Source organism: Tiliqua scincoides, chromosome 6, assembly GCF_035046505.1.
Source record: "Tiliqua scincoides isolate rTilSci1 chromosome 6, rTilSci1.hap2, whole genome shotgun sequence".
NCBI lineage: Eukaryota > Metazoa > Chordata > Lepidosauria > Squamata > Scincidae > Tiliqua > Tiliqua scincoides.
The window spans coordinates 46,035,624-46,057,008 of NC_089826.1; the positions used below are offsets into that span (position 1 = coordinate 46,035,624).

Consider the following 21,385-nt stretch of genomic DNA (forward strand, 5'->3'; position numbering starts at 1 on the left):
GGCCAGCTGACAATAGAATTGGGACCTTAATGTGTAGGTCCAGATTTTGAATTGTCCCCTTTTTTGATGTATCCTTAGTGGTTCTACCAATAAGATTGTTTTGTAGTGGTCTGGAAAGGCAGAAATGATTCACGTGACTAACCACAACTTCCCTGCAATCTAAGCCAGAACCTTTTCAGTTCTACAGCTGCTCCCTTTCTCCCCATTCATTGAAATGCCCTGTTTGGGGGGATGGGACACAACTGCCAGGATGACTGTTGAGGGGTGTGATTGGAGGTTACAAATGAGCCCTAACAAAACCATGTAGCAGAGAAGCATTGATTCTTCCAGCATTCTATTCAGTAGAAGTATTTCTATGCTACTTCTCTGCCTTGATATTTGGAGATTAGCACTACCCATCTTGAGGTTTTGAAGAGATGTCATGTTGAAAGGCAGTCTGACCTTCATTTAAATATTTCCTGCACATATTTATTTATTTTATTTATACAGGTATTTATATACCGCCTTTCTTTGGTTGTCAGATTTCTCCTCAGACTTTAATCCAAGGCGGTTTACATAGGCAGGCTGTTCTAAACCCCCATAGGGATTTTTACAATCCCACATATGCAACATTTCAGCTCAATTTCATTTCAGTCCCACATATGCAACATTTTAGCTCAAAGCTGAACAATTGGAAACATCTTAACTTGCAACTAAGCTTGTTTATTATTAATGCTCCTTTAATATGTATTTTAAAAAGAACTAATGGCTTCACTTTCTGCCAGTACCTCAGATTGGCCTTTTATTCCCCAGAATCAAAGCATGTATTCAAATATATGGCATTATAAATGATAAAGGAGGATCATTTATCATTTATAAATGCCATAAGGAGGATCATATGTTTATGTGCATATTGTTTATGGGTATACTTGAATAGAAAGCAGAACACTAAAATGTATATTCCATTTGAAATATGGAATATACATTCCAATTTATAAATTTACGGAGGTTGCAAGGAAAATTTTTTAAAAAAATACTTGTCATCTCATACCTGAAAATACCAAATGTTAATTAAGCATATTGAAATTACTGTCTTTTCAAATCTTATTTTTATAAAATTCTTGTGAATGGGGGCACCTCTGCAGTTCCTTGTTGAAGACATCATAAATGTCTTGGGTATCTCTTAATGGGAGGGGAATGTGTGAGGTAAAATTATTTTAATAAATAAGTTTCTTTGAATTAATGAGTTGTTTTTATCATTAATATTTTATTGGTTCATAAAACCTGATGGTAGTTACATTCAGGGCACAATCCTGAGATGACCTTGGGCTGGCCGAAGTCCCTTGCGCCAGCCCAAGAGGGTCACAAATGTGCCATAAGGTGCGTTAGCGCTGCTTCAGGAGTCGGCTGGGCTGGCATGCAGAGGTGTGCCGGTCTGCAGAGGCTGAATCCAGTCTCTGCACCAACATGGAGTGTGAGCCTTGTGTTGGCTGAGCTTGGCTGACGCTAGGTTCTGGGGTGGGCAGGGAGGAGGCAGGAGGGATGCATTCCGGGGCAGGCGGAGGGTGGTCCCAGGGGTGGTTGGGGGGAAGTAGGAGGTGGGGTTGGGACTCAGCAGTTATGCTGGATCCCAACCCCGTTCCCCGAGCCGCCTCAGGAGGTGGCACAAATCTGAGGAGACCCATAGGGGCTGCAGTGGCTTACCTGGGGCTAAGGGGAAGAATTTCCCCTTACCTCTGGCTGAGCCACTTTGGCACCCTATCTTGCACTAGATACAGCACAAGCCTCCTAGCTTGCCTGTTCCAGCGCAAGATAGGATTGTGCTGTCAGACTCACAGCATTAGTCACAAAATCTCATTTTTTCTTTCACTTCATAAGGCTGCAGGAATTTTGTCAGAGTGATGAAGTTTTTGTCAATGACCATTCTTTTACTATTAAGGCTTTTCAATTCTTCTCCTGCTGAAATATTATTTCTCTGCCTTTCAGTGGCATAGGGGAACAGTACCCTGGTTATGACACCTTAGTGGGGTGTCAAGCCAGGGGCACCTTCACAGGCATTTGGAGTAGTTGCATGTTGCTCTGAGTGGCCTCCTTTTTTGAGGAAAAAAAAGATGAACAAGCTGTCAGCTACTCAGAGTGGCACACAGTTTCTCCAAGCATGTCATAACCCGGAAGTAATTGGCAGTGATGTCATCAAATCACTGCAGTTATTTCAAGGTCAGGCACTTCCAGGTGTGACATCACAACTCATTAGAGTGGCCAGCTACATCATTGCTGTCTTTATTTTTCTCCTATTCTATTCAGTCATGTCAGGATTTGAAAAGATTTTCATTGGAAAATGTAATATTTCCATTTAAGTTTATTCATTTAAGATACGGAAGGTGGCTTAAGAGTGCAGTATACTGAAATCTGAATATCAAAAAATACTCAGCTGTGAACTGTCTTAGAAGTTTACCTTTTTAACATTTTCAATTTTAGCACCTGGTCTCACTGGAATTGTTGGAGGGCGACCAAAAGTGTAAGTTTTTACAAAGAGGGTTTGCAATCATTTTTACTTCTTTTGATCTTTAGACAATCTCATACTTCTCCAAGCCAGTAACTTGGCTTGTTAATTTAGTTAGGGTTAGTAACTAGGGTTACTACTAGGGCAGTGGTACTCAAACTTTTTCGGACAGTGGCTCCCTTGACCCCCGTGGCTGTTGGCCATGACTCCCCATCATGTTCCTGAGGGCTGGAAGTGACATCATTAAACAGGAAGTGGCCAGAAATATTAACTATATTAAATATAATATTATAAAATTATATTTATTATAATATAATATTAAATATATATTAACTATATTAATATTAATTATATTAATCATATCATTAATTAAATGCAGATCTTAAAATATATATTATTAATACACAGCAATATACATGCTTTATAAATGATCAGCTGCTGATCACTGTTGGAGACAGGATGCTGGAGTAGGTGGATTTTGTCTGGTCCAGGAAGACTCATTTTTTTTAACTTTGTAAGCATACCAATAGAATTGTTTTATCAAATGAACTTTGTGAACAACCAGTCTGACCAACATTAGACACATACACTCCTGTGGACCCAAATCCAACTAGTCATTTCTCCCATTCTCCTTGGATAGGATTGAACCCTTTATTAATTTAATGAAATTAAATTTTTCCAGCAGCTGGTGGGGAAAACAAAAATAGACCATGAAAATATATCAGAGCTGATAAGGGTTTGGTTAGGAAGCTGATTTGTCTCCTATACTAGGAGATGCACAGCTCAAGCCTATGCATGTCTACTCAGAAGTAAGTCCCATTAGAGTCAATGGGGCTTACTCCCAGGAAAGTGTGGATAGGATTGGGCTAGCAATCACTTCATCAATGGCTAATAAGTATTCCCTTCAAATAGCAAGATTCATCACTTTAAAAATACAGCCTTTCCTCTTCAGTCAAACAACAAGATTAATAAATCACTTTAAAAACAGTACCCTTTTTCTGCTCCTGGCCAAGTAAAGTGTGTGCTTGTCTCTCCCCTCCCCCTTTGCCAACTGCATGGAAGCAACTTTAAGACCCCTGGTGACTGGTAAAATAGGATGCATTTTATTTGGGGAGGGGGAGGAAAGCGGGAAGGTTTGGAGATCGAAAGGGGGGAGTGGAAGAGGTAGGGGGTTGAAAAGAGAGATTTCACTTTGATGAGAAGCGATTCCAGGCTGGGAACTAGGAACCAACCAGAAAAGGATCATCGAGGTTTAAGGACTGCAAGCTGAGCATGCTCGGTACTTGCCAGATGGGGGTTGGAGTCGAAGAGCTTTGGAAACAACATGCAGCAAACATAGAAGGCGGCAGCCTCGGAATGGAGGGAGAAGAGGGTGGGGCAGCAGCAGCCACTCTCGCAGTCCCTCTCGGAGGGAGCAGCTGAGCAACTCCCGTTTCTTCTTTTAAAAAAAGCACAGACGATGGGCAGAAGACGGGCTTGTATTCTGCCCAGGGGTGTGACTGTATCACTGCAAGAGGACATCCTGCGCCTCCCCTTTGAGTTCCTGGCGCCTCCCTAAAGAGCCGCGCCTCACAGTTTGAATAACACTGTACTAGGATTATGAAATTACCACTTCCTATTGACCTTGTTGGAGTTCTTTTAAGAGTTCTGGCTGCTGGGAGGCAGTCTGCAAGGTGCTGTAAATCTGTAAGGTGCTGTAAATCTGTAGGCTTATAGCAAACTGTATAAGCTGTATAAAGGAGATTTTTGCCCGAGTAAGGCTTTAAAACACATCAGTGGGCATGTGTGGGGAGGTCCCCTTATCCATGGATAATTGAAACCCTAGATACAGGATCCACTGATAGGGGACCCACCTGTACTCTCAATCTGAAGAAAGTTCTAACATCCTATAGGAGTTAGCAAAAATAAAAAATATTTACTAGTAATTATATTCTTAAGGAATTACTGTCTTATCCAGCCTTACCAAAGTTGCTCATAAGCACACAACTGGGGTTTAAATTCTAAACTTTTATTTAGATTTTATTATTTTAAATTACCCTGTATGATTATTTGATGTTCTGAGTCCCTGAACATCATAACTGGTTTTGAGATGCAAACATGCATCTAAAAATCTACAGAAATGTTTGTTTCAACTGACACTGTTCTTCATTTTCCACTGATTTCTTTTCCAGATCTCCCATTTTGAAACCATTTTTCTTCCTTTATCCAAAAAATAATGTCAAGGTAAGAACTGCTACCTAAACAGTAATCCTAAAAATGTTAGCAGCCTGATCCTTTTCCTTGATGCAGTTAAAGGAAAACCTTGGGTTGACTTGTGATGACAACCACTGCTGCAGTGCGTGACTGCTGCTTTTTTACACTTTTTATCTGAATGCTGTTTTTAAGATGTTTGTTTATTAATTTGTTTACCTTGTTTTTTAAAATTATTTTTTTTAATTTGTGTTTTTAATCATTGTTGTACGCCACCCTGCATCCCTTTGCAGAGTAAGTAAATTAATTAATTAAATAATAATAATAATAATAATAATAATAATAATAATAGAACTAGCCTTAAATTCTTAAATGTATTGAGAAGTCTCCTTGCTATATTCTGTCTTGTTTGTGACCCAGAAGAATGAAGTTTCTCATTTTAAAATTAAAAGGGTAACACTTACTGAGACTGGTATTTGAGATTGAACTTAGTTTTTGCTACTATTATAAGAATATTTAGATACTACTTTTCATCATAAAGTTAAACAGATAATAAATGGTTCCTTGACCCCAAAGGGCTCGCAATCCTTATTATAAGGTGTTTGCCTTTTTGAAGAATTGTATGTTTAAAAATGGTCTTGCCCTGTTAACAAGTTTTCTGTTAACAAATTTTCTCAGTTACTAGACTGGGTATCAAAATTGCTCAATAGTGAGAAATAATATGGTTTAGGCAGTGCAGACTTTCATTTTAAAACTATTAGGGCCTGATCCTATTCAACTTTCCGGTGCTGAAGCATTCTCAGTGCAGCCCTGATGTAAGGAACAAATGTTCTCTTGCTATGAAGAGGCCTCCGTGACTGCACCGTTACCACAGGATGCAGCGCATGCCCTTTTGGCATGACTGCACCAGCGCTGGAAAGCTGGATGGGATTGAGTCCTTAGTCTACCTGATAATAAATTGTAGCAAAGAAACAATTCAGAGCCAATTCAGGGCCCAGTCCTAGCCAATTTTCCAGTGCTGGTGCAGCTGTGCCAATGGGGCATGCACTGCATTCTGTGGTGGGGAGGGAGTCACTGGGAACATTTGTTCCCTTACCTTGGGGCTGCATTGCGGTTGCACAGGTGCTGGAAAGTTGCCTTGGATTGGGCCCTCAATTGTTAACAAGGCTGAGGTATGTGGGTGATGGGGGGGGGGGGTTTACCTGATGGAATCACTCTAGCTGTGGAACACCATTACAGAGAAAAGGCTTAACTAAAAGCACTAACTTTGCATGGCCTGGGAGATATTGATTCACATAAAAGCACACTTAAATATTTCCCACATGATTCCCCACTATGAATTCTGAAGTGGTAAAAGACTATACTGTTTCTGCTGCTTAACTTTTGAATTGGTTTTCATTCGTTCTGTAACGTGTTGTTAAAATACTATTTCAGATTCTGAGCTACAGTAAAATCTGTTGCATAAGATTTTTTCCCAGAGACTTGGATATTGCTACAAAGATTCTATTATTTGGTATCCAGCAAAGCCCTGTTCTGTTCTTGTGAAGAATGAGGATCAGTGGAGCTTTCCATTCCAGCTTTTATGTAATTATGCTAACAGGATATATGCAGTTTCATAACTTTGCAAGTTAGAAATGTTCTGTTTTTTTTCAAGTATGTAAATGAATATTTTTTTATCTTTAGAGGAAAAACGGAACACATTTTCATTTTTCAATAAAGCCCTCCCTCCCCGCACAAACCAAAACATTTAACAACCTATTAAAAGGAAGGATAACCAGATTTCATTTCATTTTTAAAAATTGCTGACTTGGGTCTGCTGGATTACTTGGCAAAGGTATGTGTGTAAACATGGTTGATGTTACCCATGGGTGACAATAGAAACCTCTCATGTGAGTTTTTCTGTAAATAGAAGTTTCTGCAGTACAGGAAGCTGTGTTAGCAAACACTCTTGACAAAATGGATTTCAGTGAAAATGCTGCAAACTGGATCATGCATGTGAATACTGAATGCAGACAGGTTTGCTAGTATTTCATCTAGTTCCCTATAAACATGAATTTTTTTATATGGTAGCATTTCTGGGCTGATCCTGGAGGTTGTCTGGGTTGGTTGCAACACCTGCCTGATTAGTGGAGAACAGAGCCTGTTGCTATCTCCCTTCAATTTCTATGCTCACTATTTTTGAAAAGGAGAAGTGGGGATGGAGAAGAATCCTAGGAGATGCTAGCCCAGTGATTTCTGAACTTTTTAGAGGTCCTAGAGGCTGCTGCCTAATTTATAAATGCAAAGAGGGGCTGTAATGGTGATTGGGTAGCAGTGCCATCCCCCAAGTGACAGCTTATTTAGCCCTTGATGCACATAACCTAATCATGACGCACTGGTGGGTCCTGGACTCATAGTTTGGGAACTGCTGCTCTAGCCAACTACTCTCCTCTTCTCCACTCCCTCCTCCACTCTGTTCTTTCTTTTTCTTTTCAAGTACAATGTGTCTAGGAGGAGAACAGACTTAACTCTTCATGCACTGCTGCTGAGTCAGGTGGCAATCGATGGGGCGGAGGTGTCAGGTCAGAGCAGCACAGACTGTGGTACTCCACATAAGGCACCCAAAAGTCTTGGGCCTCCACTCGGCATTAGCATTTTCAATAGGTGGTGTTTTTGATTTTTGGGTTTTTTTTTACAGATTGACATATTTATGAATGGACACCATGTTGAAACATTTGAGGAGGATCTTTCATTCACTTCAGATGCAATTGTTTTACCTGATGTGCTCCAAACTCAAGATGAGTTAAAAGGTCCAGTTGATTATTAGTATTGCTACAGGTTTCCCTTAGTTAGCAGTGTTATATGTACAGGTGCAGCCTATTTATCCACGGATTTTTTTATCTGCTGATTTGTCTCAACTCCATTGGGGTGGGGTACTGAATGTCATACACACCTTTGCCTCCTTTGCCCTGCTCTTTGCTGTCCTCTCCATTTCCAGGCAGCCCAAAACACTGCAAAAAGTCTCCGCCTTGCCCAGGCAGGGAATAACCCTAAAGCCCTGGAAGAGGTTCCCCTTGCAGAGGAACAGTAACATTCCTGGAGCTCCTGAGCCAGCTGAGGCTGAAGAGGGGAAGGGGGGCAAGAACCTCTGTAGCCAGAATACATGCAGGTGCATTGAGGTGGAGGTGGAGCTCTCTCTCTCACACACACTCACACACACACACACACACACACACACACACACACACACACACACACACACACAGGGGCAGGTGCCATAGCAACAGAGGGCATTGCTTTAAAAGAGAAGAGGGAATTGCTTTAAAGAACCCAGGGAGTGTTTGCAGAATTCCCCCCCCCCCAGATGGTGCAGGCTGTCACAAAGCCTCTCCACCAAGCAAACCATGCGATTTACAGCCCAATCCTCTCCACACTTTCCTGGGAGTAAGCCCCATTGACTGGAATGGGGCTTACTTCAGGGTAGAAATGCATAGGGCTGGACTCTTAAAAGATCAGCATCCCACTTGTGAAAGAAACCAGGCAGCTGGCAACGGGGAAGGCTCAGGAGGGGGAGGTGAGGGGATTGCTTTAAAAAACCCAGGGAGTGTTTGCCGAATTCCCCCCCCCTCCCAGATGATGCAGGCTGTTGGGAAGCCTTGGAAAGACAGGTGATGGTGAGCAGAGAGCCGGACTACAAGTCCCAGAATGGCAGAGGATAGTGGTTGGGAGGGTTGCAGGAGTGGTAGCAGCGAAGAGGAGGAGGAGAAGAACCTGCAGCACTGTTGGGAGGCCAACTGGGACACAAAGGCTTCCCAAGCAAGCTCACCATTCCAACTGTGAAAGAAGCAGGACAGCTGGCAACAGGAGGGCTGTGTACGGAGGGGAGGGCATTGAGAACAGCTGCCTTAGTTTCCGTCCAACCGGAAGTGTCAGGCTGCAGCCTATTTGCTCTATGGACTCTAACTCTATGGACTCAGCACAACTCGTTTTTTGTTAATCGCACCAAGTCACGGAACGGAACTAACACGGATAAATAGACTCTACCTGTAGATCTTTTTTTATGCCAGATGTACTGTTTGGCATGGCCTTCTTTCATTTGCATTCAACTATATCCAGTCAAAAAGAGAAAACAGAATTTTAGCAGCGGTTCAAATCTTCATCTTTGTCAAATATGTGAAATACAAGTAGACCTTTTTTCAAATAATTCTTTATTAAACAATTTTAATAATTCTCCTCTTCAATCACAGTCTGTTAACCAGTTTTTATACATCCTCCTTTACAAAAGCTGGCTGACAGCCTGTAATTGGACATGGTTAGAAGAATTGCTAAACATCAGCATGTTAGGGACAATTAAATCTGCGTGGAAGTGCTACTGAACAAAATTAAAATTTGTTGATTGTTAAAGCTGTACACTGGACAAGATTTTAGACATAATCTACAGAATTATCTAACACTACAGCCACATGCTGAAGATTGGTGGAATTACTGTTTCTAATAGGATAAGTAATTATTTAGAGTCTGTTAGACAACATACCGAACCTTATGCAGGTTCTTATAGGGTTTGTTCTATGGAGTTCTAAATCGTGCCTTATGCAGTTCATTACAGAGCTCCAAATCATTAACTTGCTTAAAAACAGATTAACAGGTTACATCACCTAAGGATTTTTTGTGACTAGGCTGTAGCAGTGTCAGAAAGTTTTGCATTTGGGTTTATGTTTTGGACATTTCTTAACCCTCTGTTGTAGGTGAGAAAAAGCAGTAATCTTTTTCATTCCATATGTGTAGATCTTCCAAGTGGTCCACATGCATATCGTTTGGAAGACCTTGCTTATACTAGAAGTGGAGACAAAGGCAATTCTGCAAATATAGGTATGTTTATAATTAACAAAGAGAAGCATCTGTATAACATTTTCTGAGTGTGCAGAGTACTTCGCGTGTATTGTCTTCATGTGGTTCCATACAACAACCTTGTAAGGTGAGTTAAGGGCTAATCCCCCTATTGCAGCTGAGGCTTGTCTAAGGCCACATCAGTGAGTTCATGGCTTACGTGAGATTTGAATAGAGGAAGTTCTGATTTGCAATTCATACCCCAATCCTATCCTGCACTGGAATAGGCAGGCCAACTGGCTTGCACAGTATCCAGCGCAGGTTAGCAGGCAAATCCCATGCAGCTTGGTGTAAGGGGGTTTATTTCTCTTACCCCATGTCGAATGGCAGCCACCTCAATGAGCTATTTGAATCTGAACCAACTAAATCACTGGCACAGTTCCAAGCAGCCCTGTGTAACTCCTGGCTGCTCTGGAGGGGGTTAAGATATGACCTAAGTGCCAGAGGCCAGTCCCAGCCTCCTCCCGTGCCCAGTCTGCCCTCCCTCCTGAAACACCCCCATTCCACTGGAAGTCACTGGCACAAACCAGAAGTGACTTCCTCTGCCTCCCTGTGCTAAATTACTCCTCCACTTCTTGTGCTAATAGACCTTTTGACACAACCAAAAGTGATGTGCTCCAGGATTGATGTGGTCTTATTTCAGCTCTCATTAGTAAACTGTGTTATTAGGAGGCTGGTGAAAGGCAATGAAAGGCATCCAACCTCTGCGCCCACGTGGGGAGGGAAGGTTGCATCAGCCAAGCTTGACCAACACGGGCCTGGGGAGGAGGCGGGAGGGAGGCGTTCCAGGGTGGGGGGAGGGCAGGTGGAGGGTGTTCCAGGGGACAGGTGGGAAGTGGGAGGCAGGGCTGGGACCGAGCAGTTATGTTCCCCGAGCAGTGCAGAGCGGCTGCAAACTGCTCTGTTCTCCTTAGACTTGCATCACCTCCTGAGGTGGTGCAGGTCCGAGGAGACCCATTGGGTCTGAGGTGGCTTACCCAGGGGTAAGGGGAAGAATTTCCCCTGACCTCTGACTGAGCCAGTTTTGGCCCCAGTCTTGTGCTGGAATCAGCACAGATTTCCTGGCCTGCCTGTTCCAGCACAAGATAGGATTGTGCTGCACATCATCATAGGGTAGCTCTTCTTAATTGCCAGGTAATAATTAGGAGATGCTGAATGGAAGTCAGCCACAAAAGGGACACAGTGTTCTGGCAAAGTATATTGTATGATTCTTCTCCTGATTGAATTGCACCTGCCTCCAGCAATTGGAAAACTAGTTAGCCTTCACTGTATGTTACTGCATAAAGACAACAGGTTGCTTACCTGTAACTATAGAAAGGTCATTTGTGCAGACACATAACCCACCCAATTATCCTCTCTGCAGGTCTAGTTCCATTAGTTGGAGCTCTGTTCAAATATGACTGTTTCCTGGAACAGGTCTCAAAGGAACTGGGTGATGGGACAGTTTGCCTGTGCTTCAGGCACATGGCAGTGCATGGGGTCGCGTCACTTGTGCACCGGGTAGAACACGCAACAAAACTCTAAAATAGTGCTTCCTGAACTCCTACAGAGGAGTTGGGAGCACTGTAAGTGTGTGCAGGGGAGGGGGGAAGGCAGCAACGCAATCCCCAGGATCATGCTGCTGCTAGGGATGGGAGGGTTTTATTTTTAAACTTTCCTGCAGCCAGAGCTGCAGTCGTGGGGGGGGGGAGTCCGAGGCCTCCTGCAAAATGAAAGAGAGAAAGAAAGAAAAGCACTTCCGGTTTCATCATGAAAACCAAAAGTGCTTTTTCCCCTTTTTAAAGACTTATTCAGGCACAGGGAGCCCTGCAGAGGACTCCCCAGACTCCCCAGGACTCCACTGTCTGCAGGTAAGTAAAAAATCCCATCTTTCAGGGCTGTGCAATCCTAGGGATTGCTTTGCTGCCTTCCCTCCTCCCTGCCGGGACAAGTGCTTCCTTAGCTGGTGGGTCATGACCCTTCCGCTTGGGAACCACTACTCTAGAAGCTTCTGAGTTCTGCTCTGCGCATGCTTAGCTCTCCCCACTATATGTGTCTGTACACATGACCACTCTAAGAACTATAGTTATAGGAAAGCAACCTGTCCTTATCTGTTGCCATAGAGGGGAAAAAGTGCTTTCTGTTAGGCTTTAGGAATTTCACTTTTGTCTATAAAATGCCTTGTTCATTTATGGCAAATTATGAAGAGAAATGTGGCAAGCCATATGCCACGCACTGTTAAGTTTGTGCCATATAGCTAAAATCTCTTTAAAGATCACAGAAGTCTCACAGTATTCATCCATTGCCTTGAATTTATATTGTTACTCTTTAGAGAAGCAAAACAATTAACCTCTTTTTGATGGTGCAAAGAGCTGAAATTTGCTAGCCCTGTTGATTTTAAAGTAGCTAAGCTCTGAATGTTTTTTTTCCAAATAAAATGATGAGTTTCATGTTTTTTAAGTATGTAGTATAAGCTGCTGTGTTCTTTCCATATGCTGCAACAGGTGTTATAGCTCGGCATCCCCTGTACTTTCCATACCTAAAGAAAGCACTAACCACTCAGGCTGTAGAAAGCTATTTTCAGCATCTTCTAGAAAGAGAACAACCAGAAGAGAATCTGGTCACAAGGTAGGTGCTCATTCATATTAGTACATGAATACAGTTCAATAAACTTAGACATTTTTAAAAATTACATTCAGATTTAAAATAAGGTTTAAAAGTCATGCTAGGAAACAACCTACAAGCAGAGTACTGGTCATTCATAAGTGTTCCTTGCATCGGGTTCATTTGTGTGTTGAACCAAACCTTGTGCATACAGGCTGTATAATTTGACTGCTTGCTTGATGTCTGAGAGAAATTTAAGAAATCTGTGTTCCATCATAGATCAGATACTTTTGCCCCAGTCCTATCCAGGGCTTGCAGCGACCGAACTCATGATCTGTTTCTGTTAAGTCCTGATCTAGCAGCTTGAAAACTGCGCCACTGTCGTGCACTTCAGGGTTGCTGGTGCAAATGGTCAAAGGCCCTGCACACACGATGGTGGCTCCCAGATGCCCCACTGGAGTAGGTAAGGTGGTGGCAGCAGCAGGGCGGGAAAGAATTGTGGGCAGAATGGGGCAGTGCAGGCTGGCCAGTAGGCTGTTCAAGGATGGGAAGGGTGGATCTCAGCACGGCATCACATGCCAAGAGCCATTCCCTTTTCCCAGCCCAGTCCCTGGGGCTCCTCAGACTTACCCTAGGTAAATAGCTGGCAGAGGTCAGAGGAGACCCATTGGCGGCTAGGTGGCCTACAAGAAAGTAAGTAAAAAGATTTTTACTTCCTTCTCGTGGGCTATATAGTGCCCCACCCCCACCATAACATACAGCGCATGCTCCAAAGGCAGCTTTGCATGCTATGGGCTAGTGAGAGATTGGGCTGCCTGTGTCGTGAAGTATAAGTCACATGACATCTTGCTAAGAATGGGAACAATAATTGTACTCCTAGGTCACAGAATTTCTACTATGGTTTTCGATTATGATACTTCAAGCATCTGTATCTTATTGTTGTTGGCAACCTTCAGTCTCGAAAGACTATGGTATCGCGCTCTGAAAGGTGGTTCTGGAACAGCGTCTAGTGTGGCTGAAAAGGCCAATTCGGGAGTGACAATCCCTTCCACACTGGGAGCAAGTGCAGTCTGTCCCTGGTCTGTCTCCCTGGCTATGGGCCTTCCTTCTTTGCCTCTTTGCCTCAGTCTGTTGGCCAAGTGTCTCTTCAAACTGGGAAAGGCCATGCTGCACAGCTTGCCTCCAAGCGGGCCACTCAGAGGCCAGGGTTTCCCACCTGTTGAGGTCCACTCCTAAGGCCTTCAGATCCCTCTTGCAGATGTCCTTGTATCGCAGCTGTGGTCTACCTGTATGGCGCTTTCCTTGCACGAGTTCTCCATAGAGGAGATCCTTTGGGATCCGGCCATCATCCATTCTCACAACATGACCGAGCCAACACAGGCGTCTTTGTTTCAGCAGTGCATACATGCTAGGGATTCCAGCTCGTTCCAGGACTGTGTTGTTTGGAACTTTGTCCTGCCAGGTGATGCCGAGAATGCGTCGGAGGCAGCGCATGTGGAAAGCGTTCAGTTTCCTCTCCTGTTGTGAGTGAAGAGTCCATGACTCGCTGCAGTACAGAAGTGTACTCAGGACGCAAGCTCTGTAGACCTGGATCTTGGTGTGTTCCGTCAGCTTCTTGTTGGACCAGACTCTTTTTGTGAGTCTGGAAAACATGGTAGCTGCTTTACCGATGCGTTTGTTTAGCTCGGTATTGAGAGAAAGAGTGTCAGAGATCGTTGAGCCAAGGTACACAAAGTCATGGACAACCTCCAGTTCATGCGCAGAGATTGTAATGCAGGGTGGTGAGTCCACATCCTGAACCATGACCTGTGTTTTCTTAAGGCTGATCGTCAGTCCAAAATCTTGGCAGGCCTTGCTAAAACGATCCATGAGCTGCTGGAGATCTTTGGCAGAGTGGGTAGTGACAGCTGCATCATCGGCAAAGAGGAAGTCACGCAGACATTTCAGCTGGACTTTGGACTTTGCTCTCAGTCTGGAGAGGTTGAAGAGCTTTCCATCTGATCTGGTCCGGAGATAGATGCCTTCTGTTGCAGTTCCAAAGGCATGCTTCAGCAGAATAGCGAAGAAAATCCCAAACAAGGTTGGTGCAAGAACACAGCCCTGCTTCACGCCGCTTCGGATGTCAAAGGGGTCTGATGTGGAGCCATAGAGGACAACAGTGCCCTTCATGTCCTTGTGGAAGGATCTGATGATGCTGAGGAGCCTGGGTGGACATCCGATCTTGGGGAGGATATTGAAGAGGCCGTCCCTGCTGACCAGGTTGAAAGCCTTCATGAGGTCTATGAAGGCTATAAAGAGTGGCTGTTGTTGTTCCCTGCATTTCTCCTGCAGTTATCTAAGGGAGAATACCATATCAGTATGGTGTGGATTCCACCATCGGAATCGGAATCGCAGTGCGGATTCCGAGCCAACAGGTCCACCACTGATCTGTATCTTAGAAATTTCTTAAATCGTTAAAGCATCTGGCCCCTGTTTAGAGGGAAAATAAGGTGAGAAATGGGCATAGAATGTCCTTGGATCTAAATTTATGAATGCCTTTACTAAGATTTTAAGCTTGTGTTCTAACAACAGCTCAGAACAATCTGGCTCTGCTCAGTTTTGCTGTGGGATTTTCAAAAGTGATTCAGTCCTCCTTTCATCATTTGTTTTCTTTGTACACTGTGAGTAATGGTAGGGCTTCTTTTATCAGCAAAAAAGGTTTATGATTCCAAGATCTTCTATAAGATATGCAAGGTTTAAAAGGTATGCAAGTGTTATGAGTAAGAGTTTATCTGTGAAAATATGTTTTGGCTAGAAAAGAGTTAAATTCTTCACTGATCAGAAATCTGTTCAGTGCTACAATTGAAGTGTAGAACTTTTTGTGGTATTGACCGACATTTGCTGTTGCTTGCATGAAATTTGTGCTTAGCCAAAGGCCTAAGATTGTGAATAAACCAACTTATTTGGTTAATATTATAGACATTTCATGTTCTGTCTTCTAATAATGTGAGAATAAAATAATATGAATAGAGTGAAAAGCAAGCAGAGAGAAGGGACAATTTTGTGTACCTTTTTAGATTACGAGAAGGAATTATACTCACATGTTTAAGATTGGAAGACTTCACGCCTAATGTGGACAAAAACAAAAGCATTCTTTTGAACAGAAAATGACACAAAAGTAATTTTTAATTGTAATTATTTCATTTTAATAGCACGGTTTCTCCTTTTTAAAATACTGGCAAATAAGTACAAACAATAAGTCATAATACTAGTTTTTGTTGAAATAAGTACAAAATATAAATTTCACCATTCTGTTTCATTCAAGATTTCAAATAACAATATTAAAAATATAATGGGTGGCACCCATAGTTTCCCTTCCAGTGGTGCAAGGGCTCCTGATCCTTGTTCTGGAGGAAAGGGGTTGCTACCCAATGTCTTCAGTCCAGGTTTTTTCTGAATACCAATTGCAGGTGCAGGGCAGGTGAGATATATGCTTTTTTTCCTGCTGGTACACTACCCGAGAGCAGCTGATAGGTCACTGTGAAAATAGGATGGCAAATGCCTTGACCTGATCCGGCAGGGCTTTTCTGATGTCCTGAAATCCTTGCCTCTAAGTCAGCCTTCTGCAGAGAGGAGGAAGTGGTAGGAAGGCCTCATCTTGCAGGCTGAACTCCACTGATGGTTTTTGGGTTACTAAAGTTGTACATAGTTCTCATTTAGTAACATGCCCATTGAAAGAAAATACATATAATGATTTCGTGTCAGGATTGACACTAACAAGAACATAACTGTAATAAAAAAAAGAACATGACTATCCAAATGCTGTACTTTTTACTAATTCATAGGATTGGAAGGGAACTAGAAGGTCATCTAGTCCAACCCCTGCATTTAGCAGGAAATCCTCTTAGAGTGTCTCCAGCAGGTGCTTGTTGAGCCTCTGCTTGAAGATTTCCAGTGAGGGAGAATCCACCACCTCCCTTGGCAATCTGTTCCACTGCTGAACTGCCCTTACCATCAGGAATTTTTCCCCAATATACAATCAGAATCTCTTCTCTTTCAGTTTGTACCCATTGGATCTAGTTCTACTTTCAGAGGCATTTGAAAACAAATTTTTGCCTTCTTCCATATTACAGTCCTTCAGGTATTTGAAGAGCAGTGGGTTAAACTGCTGAGTCAACGAGCCTGTTGACTGCAAGGTTGGCAGTTCAGATCCCAACGGTGGGGTCAGCTCCCATTGCTTGTCCGAGCTCCTCCCAACCTAGCTGTTCGAAAGCTTGTAAAACTGCAAGTAGATAAATAGGTACCACCTTGGTGGGAAGCGTTCCGTGTACTTAGGCTTTTAGTCATGCTGGCCACATGACCACGGAAACTGTCTATGAACAATGCCAGCTCTTGGACTTAGAAATGGAGATGAGCACCACCCTAGAATTGGAAACGACTAGGCTTAATGCCAGGGGAAACCTTTACCATTACCTTTATCATATTCCTTCTCAGCCTTCTCTTCTCCAGGCTGAACATACCAAGTTCCCTCAACCTTTCCTCTTAGGGTTTGTTCTCTTGCCCCCTGATCATCCTCTTTGCTCTCCTCTAAACCTGCTCCACTTTGGTTGCATCCTTCTTAAAGTGAGCTGCCCAGAATTGGACACAGTACTCCAGGTGAGGTCTAACCAATGCAGAGTAAAGTGGAACCACAGCTTCTCACAACTTGGAAGCTATGGGTCTACTAATGCAGGCTAAAATTGTATTCACCTTTACAGCCGCAACACACTGCTGGCCATATTTATCTTGTGATTCACTGCAACTCCAAGATTCCTTCTTCTACTGTGTCTTCTATTGTGTTTCTATTGTGTTTGCTACTCCTCTCAGCTTGGTGTCATATGCAAATTTGATGAGGCCCCCTTGTATCCCTACATCCAAGTCATTGATGAAGATGTTGAAGAGAACTGGGCCCAAGACAGAGCCCTGGGGCGCGCTCCTTGAAACAATCTTCCAGGTTGACACAAAGCAATTGACAAACACGCTTTGCATACGCCATCCAACCACCTAACGACTGTATCATCTAGTCCATATTTTACCAACTTGCTGATTAGGATATCATGTGGAACTACGTCAAATGCTTTACTGAAGTCAAGATAAATTACATCCACAGCATTCCCACTGTCCAGTAAGCTAGTAACCCGATTGAAAAAGGAGATCTTGCACTGTATCCAGCGTAGGCTGTATCCAGCGTAGGATAGTGACCAGAAGCGGCTTAGCCAGAGGCAAGAAGAAACTTTCCCCTGGTTAAGGGCTGCTAGCCCCTATGGGTCTCCTCGGACTTGCGCCATCTCTGGAGGTGGCACAAGTTCGAGGAGAGCGGAGTGGCTTGAAGTCACTCTGTTCTGCCTGGGAACGGGGGTTGGGATCCGGCATAACTGCCAGATCCCAGCCCCACCTCCCTCTCCCCACCTGCCTGCCCCCGGGGCCACGCACCACCCGTCCTCCCCCACCACTGACCGTCCTCCCCCGTCCAGGAATGCCTCCCTCCAGCCTCCTCCCCACCTCCCCCATCTACCTTTTCTGCTTGTGTCAGCCAAGCTGGGCCGACTCAAGCATCCAAGGGGAAGCCAGCATGGAGGCTTATGTCAGCCTCCACAGACTCGTGCTTCTGGAAGCGCCAGGCTGGCTTCCTCTCGAGGAGGCGAAAACATGCTTTACGGCACATTTGCAACCCTCCCAGGCCAGTGCAAGGGACTTGCACCAGACAAAGTCCATTCTAGGATTGTGCCCTTAGTCTCCCACTATCAGGATAGTTAACTATCTGGATAGTTAAAATACCCCATTACAACTACCTCATATTTCTTTGCAATGTCTGCTGGTTGTTTTAAGAAAAAATCATCCACCTCGTCCCCTTGGCCTGGCGATCTATAGTAGATGCCCACCACAATGTAGTGTTTGTTGCTTTTCTCCCTAACGTGCACCCAGATGCTCTCCATGGGGCTACCTGAACCATTTAAGTCTCATCAGGGTAAGGGAACATAGGATTTGGCAGAGGCTTCCTCTGCTGTTATCTCAGCCATCAACATTGACAGCATCACGCCCACTCCCAGTAGTCTTCCTCTGTAATCACCAATCATTAAAGTGAGTATTGAATGACTTTCTCCCAACCTATCCCAATACCATTAGTTTCTGTGGGAAAAGTAGTTTCTGTTTACACATTTTCAATATACCTTACTCACCTATAAGCCGAGAAATTTCTACCAATAAGTCAGCCTTATATCATCTCCTTGCCTTATCTGCAGGTCATTGAGGGGTCAGGGCTGTTCAAGCAGAGATAATTACAGGGCAGTTAGTCTCCAGGGCAACAAGGCTGTAAGCTACAGCCAAAGTTAACCTTTTCATTCCTCCTGAGAAAAAAGCAAGCCAGGGCTCAGCACTTCCATTTAAATAAAGGGCACTTCATTCTCTTTGGCAGGATCACACCCAACCCTTCTTCACCCTCATTCCATGTTGCAAATGTTTGGCAAAGGTCTAGTTTTTTAAACACCAGGATGTAATCCTCATTTCCATCTGAAACAAAGTCCAAGGCTACTATTTAGTGCATCATTACTTAAGAATACCACCCATGGAAAGCAATGGGTCTACTTCTGAGTAAATAGGATTGCAACTATGTGTAGCTGTGCTTGCTCATGCTCATTCCTTGTTGTTTGTCTCTGTGCTGTGAATTGAATTGTACACTCCCAGTTATGTGTTATAAGTTGTATGTTATACATAGAGCCTCTAGCTTAACACAACAGGCACCTTAAGGAAGGATTGATTTATGGTTCAACTGGTATGTTGTTTATAGTGCACTTACTCTGATAGTGTTTACGAATGGTTGTGAAGACCAGAATCTACAAAGTTAAAGAATAAAAATGTACCTTATGATCTTTTATTATATTTTTAATAAATTAGAGACTGTACAGTTCTTAGGTAACAATTACTTTTAGGTTAATTTTCAGGACTTGACCTCGGGTAAAATCAGACAAAACTATATTCAGACACCCCCTCTACACCGCCACGCTGACTTATCCAAGGGTCATAGAAAATTCCATGATTTTGGCTTTGAACCTGCCTCGACTTATCTGTGAGATTGATTTATACTCGGGTATCTTTGGTGTGCCTCTGTTTTTGTGTATCCCACATGTAAATCAAGAGGTCTGTGTTCAGATAGATGTTGCTGTTCACCTAGCAAACAATCCTCAACTGCCAAAGAATTGCAGAGTATCTTGAATACTGAATATATATACTGTATCTTATATATTTCACTAGAAATAAACAGTTCAGGTATTCCAGATTCAGCCAAGTCTTTGTAATTTGACTATTGGTGTTATGAACATGGTTGTTACAGCATCATTAAACATAGTTTTATTATAAAAATATGATATTATTAAATGAGTTCAATCGCCATTACATGTACTGCTGATTACGTAAATCAAAGTTTGTGATCCTGAATAAATCCCAGAGTAATTTCCTAAAATGGTGGACATTTTGAAATCAACAATATTATAACTTGTTGACACAAACAATGTTACCTTCACAGATATGAGTTGCCTGGAATATACGGATTAAATTTTGTTCTGAAAAACTCTCTTGGTGGTGGCGGCACAGCATCTCTGAGAAGTGACCCACAGGTGAGTCACCAGTTCTAGAGTGTTGTGTATGATTGTTGTGCTGGTCTGTTACAGCAAACACAAAAAGGGGCTTTGTGGCTGCAGATTCATTGTGGCTTAAGCTTTAATGTGACTTAGGGTGCAGTCCTAACCAACTTTCCAGCACTGGCATAGCTGTGCCAGTGGGGTTTGTGCTGCATCCTGCAGTTGGGGGGGGCGGTCATGGATGCCCCCTCAAGGTAAGGCAATGTTTGTTTCCTAACCTCGGAGTTGCATTGCTCTTATGTCAGTGCTGGAAAGTGGGTTAGGATTGCGGCCTTAAGCTTTAATAGACTAGAGCTCACTTCCCTAGATGCATAAAGTGTTATATCCACACATGGGTAGAGACAAAAATATATATAGTATATATATCTCCACACAGCCCCGAGCATGTGCACAAGATTTGGGGGTGGGGGTGGTGGTATCTAGTTACTAATTTGCATTTTTTCTCTTAATGGTGAATTATGTAATTGGTTCGACTGAGTTGTCATTATGTTGGAGAATTTCAGTTCAAGAGATCAAAGTGTACATTGAATAAATAATGTATTTATATACTAGCCTTTATAAAAGATATCAGGTAAGCCTACAACAAAATAAAATTACAAAAATAAAACTAGAGTAAAATACAATTAATTAATAATAATAATAATAATAATAACTGGGTATTTATATACCGCCTTTCTGGTCATCGGATTACTCCTCTGACTTTATTCAAGGCAGTTTACATAGGCAGGCATTTCTAAATCCCTGAAGGGGATTTTTACAATCATAAACGGTTCTCTCTTTCAAGAACCGCACAACATTTCAGATGGATCTTCCGGGTCTGATTTCACTTCTGGCCTCCAGTGACGCAGGCTGACAAGCAGCTTCTTCATCTCTCACATGGAGGGCAGCCAAGATGCTTCTTCTCTCACACCGAAGAGCAGAAGGAATAACTCAGCTTGTCAGCTGCTTCAAGGTCTCACCGTTCAGGGAGCTGCCGGTGTTCTCGAACTGGCGACCTTCTGATGTTATCTTCGGGCTAACAGAGGCTCTACCCTCTAGACCAGACCTCCTGCCTAATAATAAAGCAATAATAATTCAGCAAGTCAGAGCAGTGACAGTAGAACATCACATAAAATAGCAGCATTAAACTCCCATGGCATCCAACTAATCAGTTAAAAAATTAAAAGAAAGAATACGGAAAGGTGGGATATAAATACACTGCTCAAAACAATAAAGGGAACACTTAAACAACACAATGTCACTCCAAGTCAATCACACTTCTGTGAAATCAAACTGTCCACCTAGGAAGCCACACCAATTGACAATCAAGTTCACATGCTGTTGCACAAATGGAGTAGACAACAGGTGGAAATCATAGGCAAGTAACAAGACACCCCCAATAAAGGAGTGGTTCTGCAGGTGGTGACCACAGACCACTTTGCAGTCCCTATGCTTTCTGGCTGATGTTTGGGTGACCTTTGAATGCTGGCAGTGCTGTCACTCTAGTGGCAGCATGAGGCGGAGTCTGCAACCCACACAAGTGGCTCAGGTAGTGCAGCTCATCCAGGATGGCACATCAATTCGAGCTGTGGCAAGGAGGTTTGCTGTGTCTGTCAGTGTAGTGTCCAGA

The 21,385-nt window shown here is 43.1% G+C and overlaps 1 protein-coding gene across 1 annotated transcript in view; it reads left to right on the top strand.

Moving 5' to 3' along the window:
• Window positions 1–20,931, top strand: part of LOC136655677 (uncharacterized) — a 75,925-nt gene extending 54,994 nt beyond the window's left edge. Inside the window, exons 14-20 of the mRNA XM_066632276.1 lie at window positions 2,458–2,497; window positions 4,654–4,705; window positions 7,350–7,461; window positions 9,437–9,520; window positions 12,022–12,145; window positions 19,662–19,752; window positions 20,561–20,931. Coding sequence (XP_066488373.1) covers window positions 2,458–2,497; window positions 4,654–4,705; window positions 7,350–7,461; window positions 9,437–9,520; window positions 12,022–12,145; window positions 19,662–19,752; window positions 20,561–20,629 — 572 coding nt within the window. The 3' untranslated portion in view covers window positions 20,630–20,931. The remainder of the gene's footprint in view (window positions 1–2,457; window positions 2,498–4,653; window positions 4,706–7,349; window positions 7,462–9,436; window positions 9,521–12,021; window positions 12,146–19,661; window positions 19,753–20,560) is intronic.
• The last annotated feature ends 454 nt before the right edge of the window (window positions 20,932–21,385 follow it).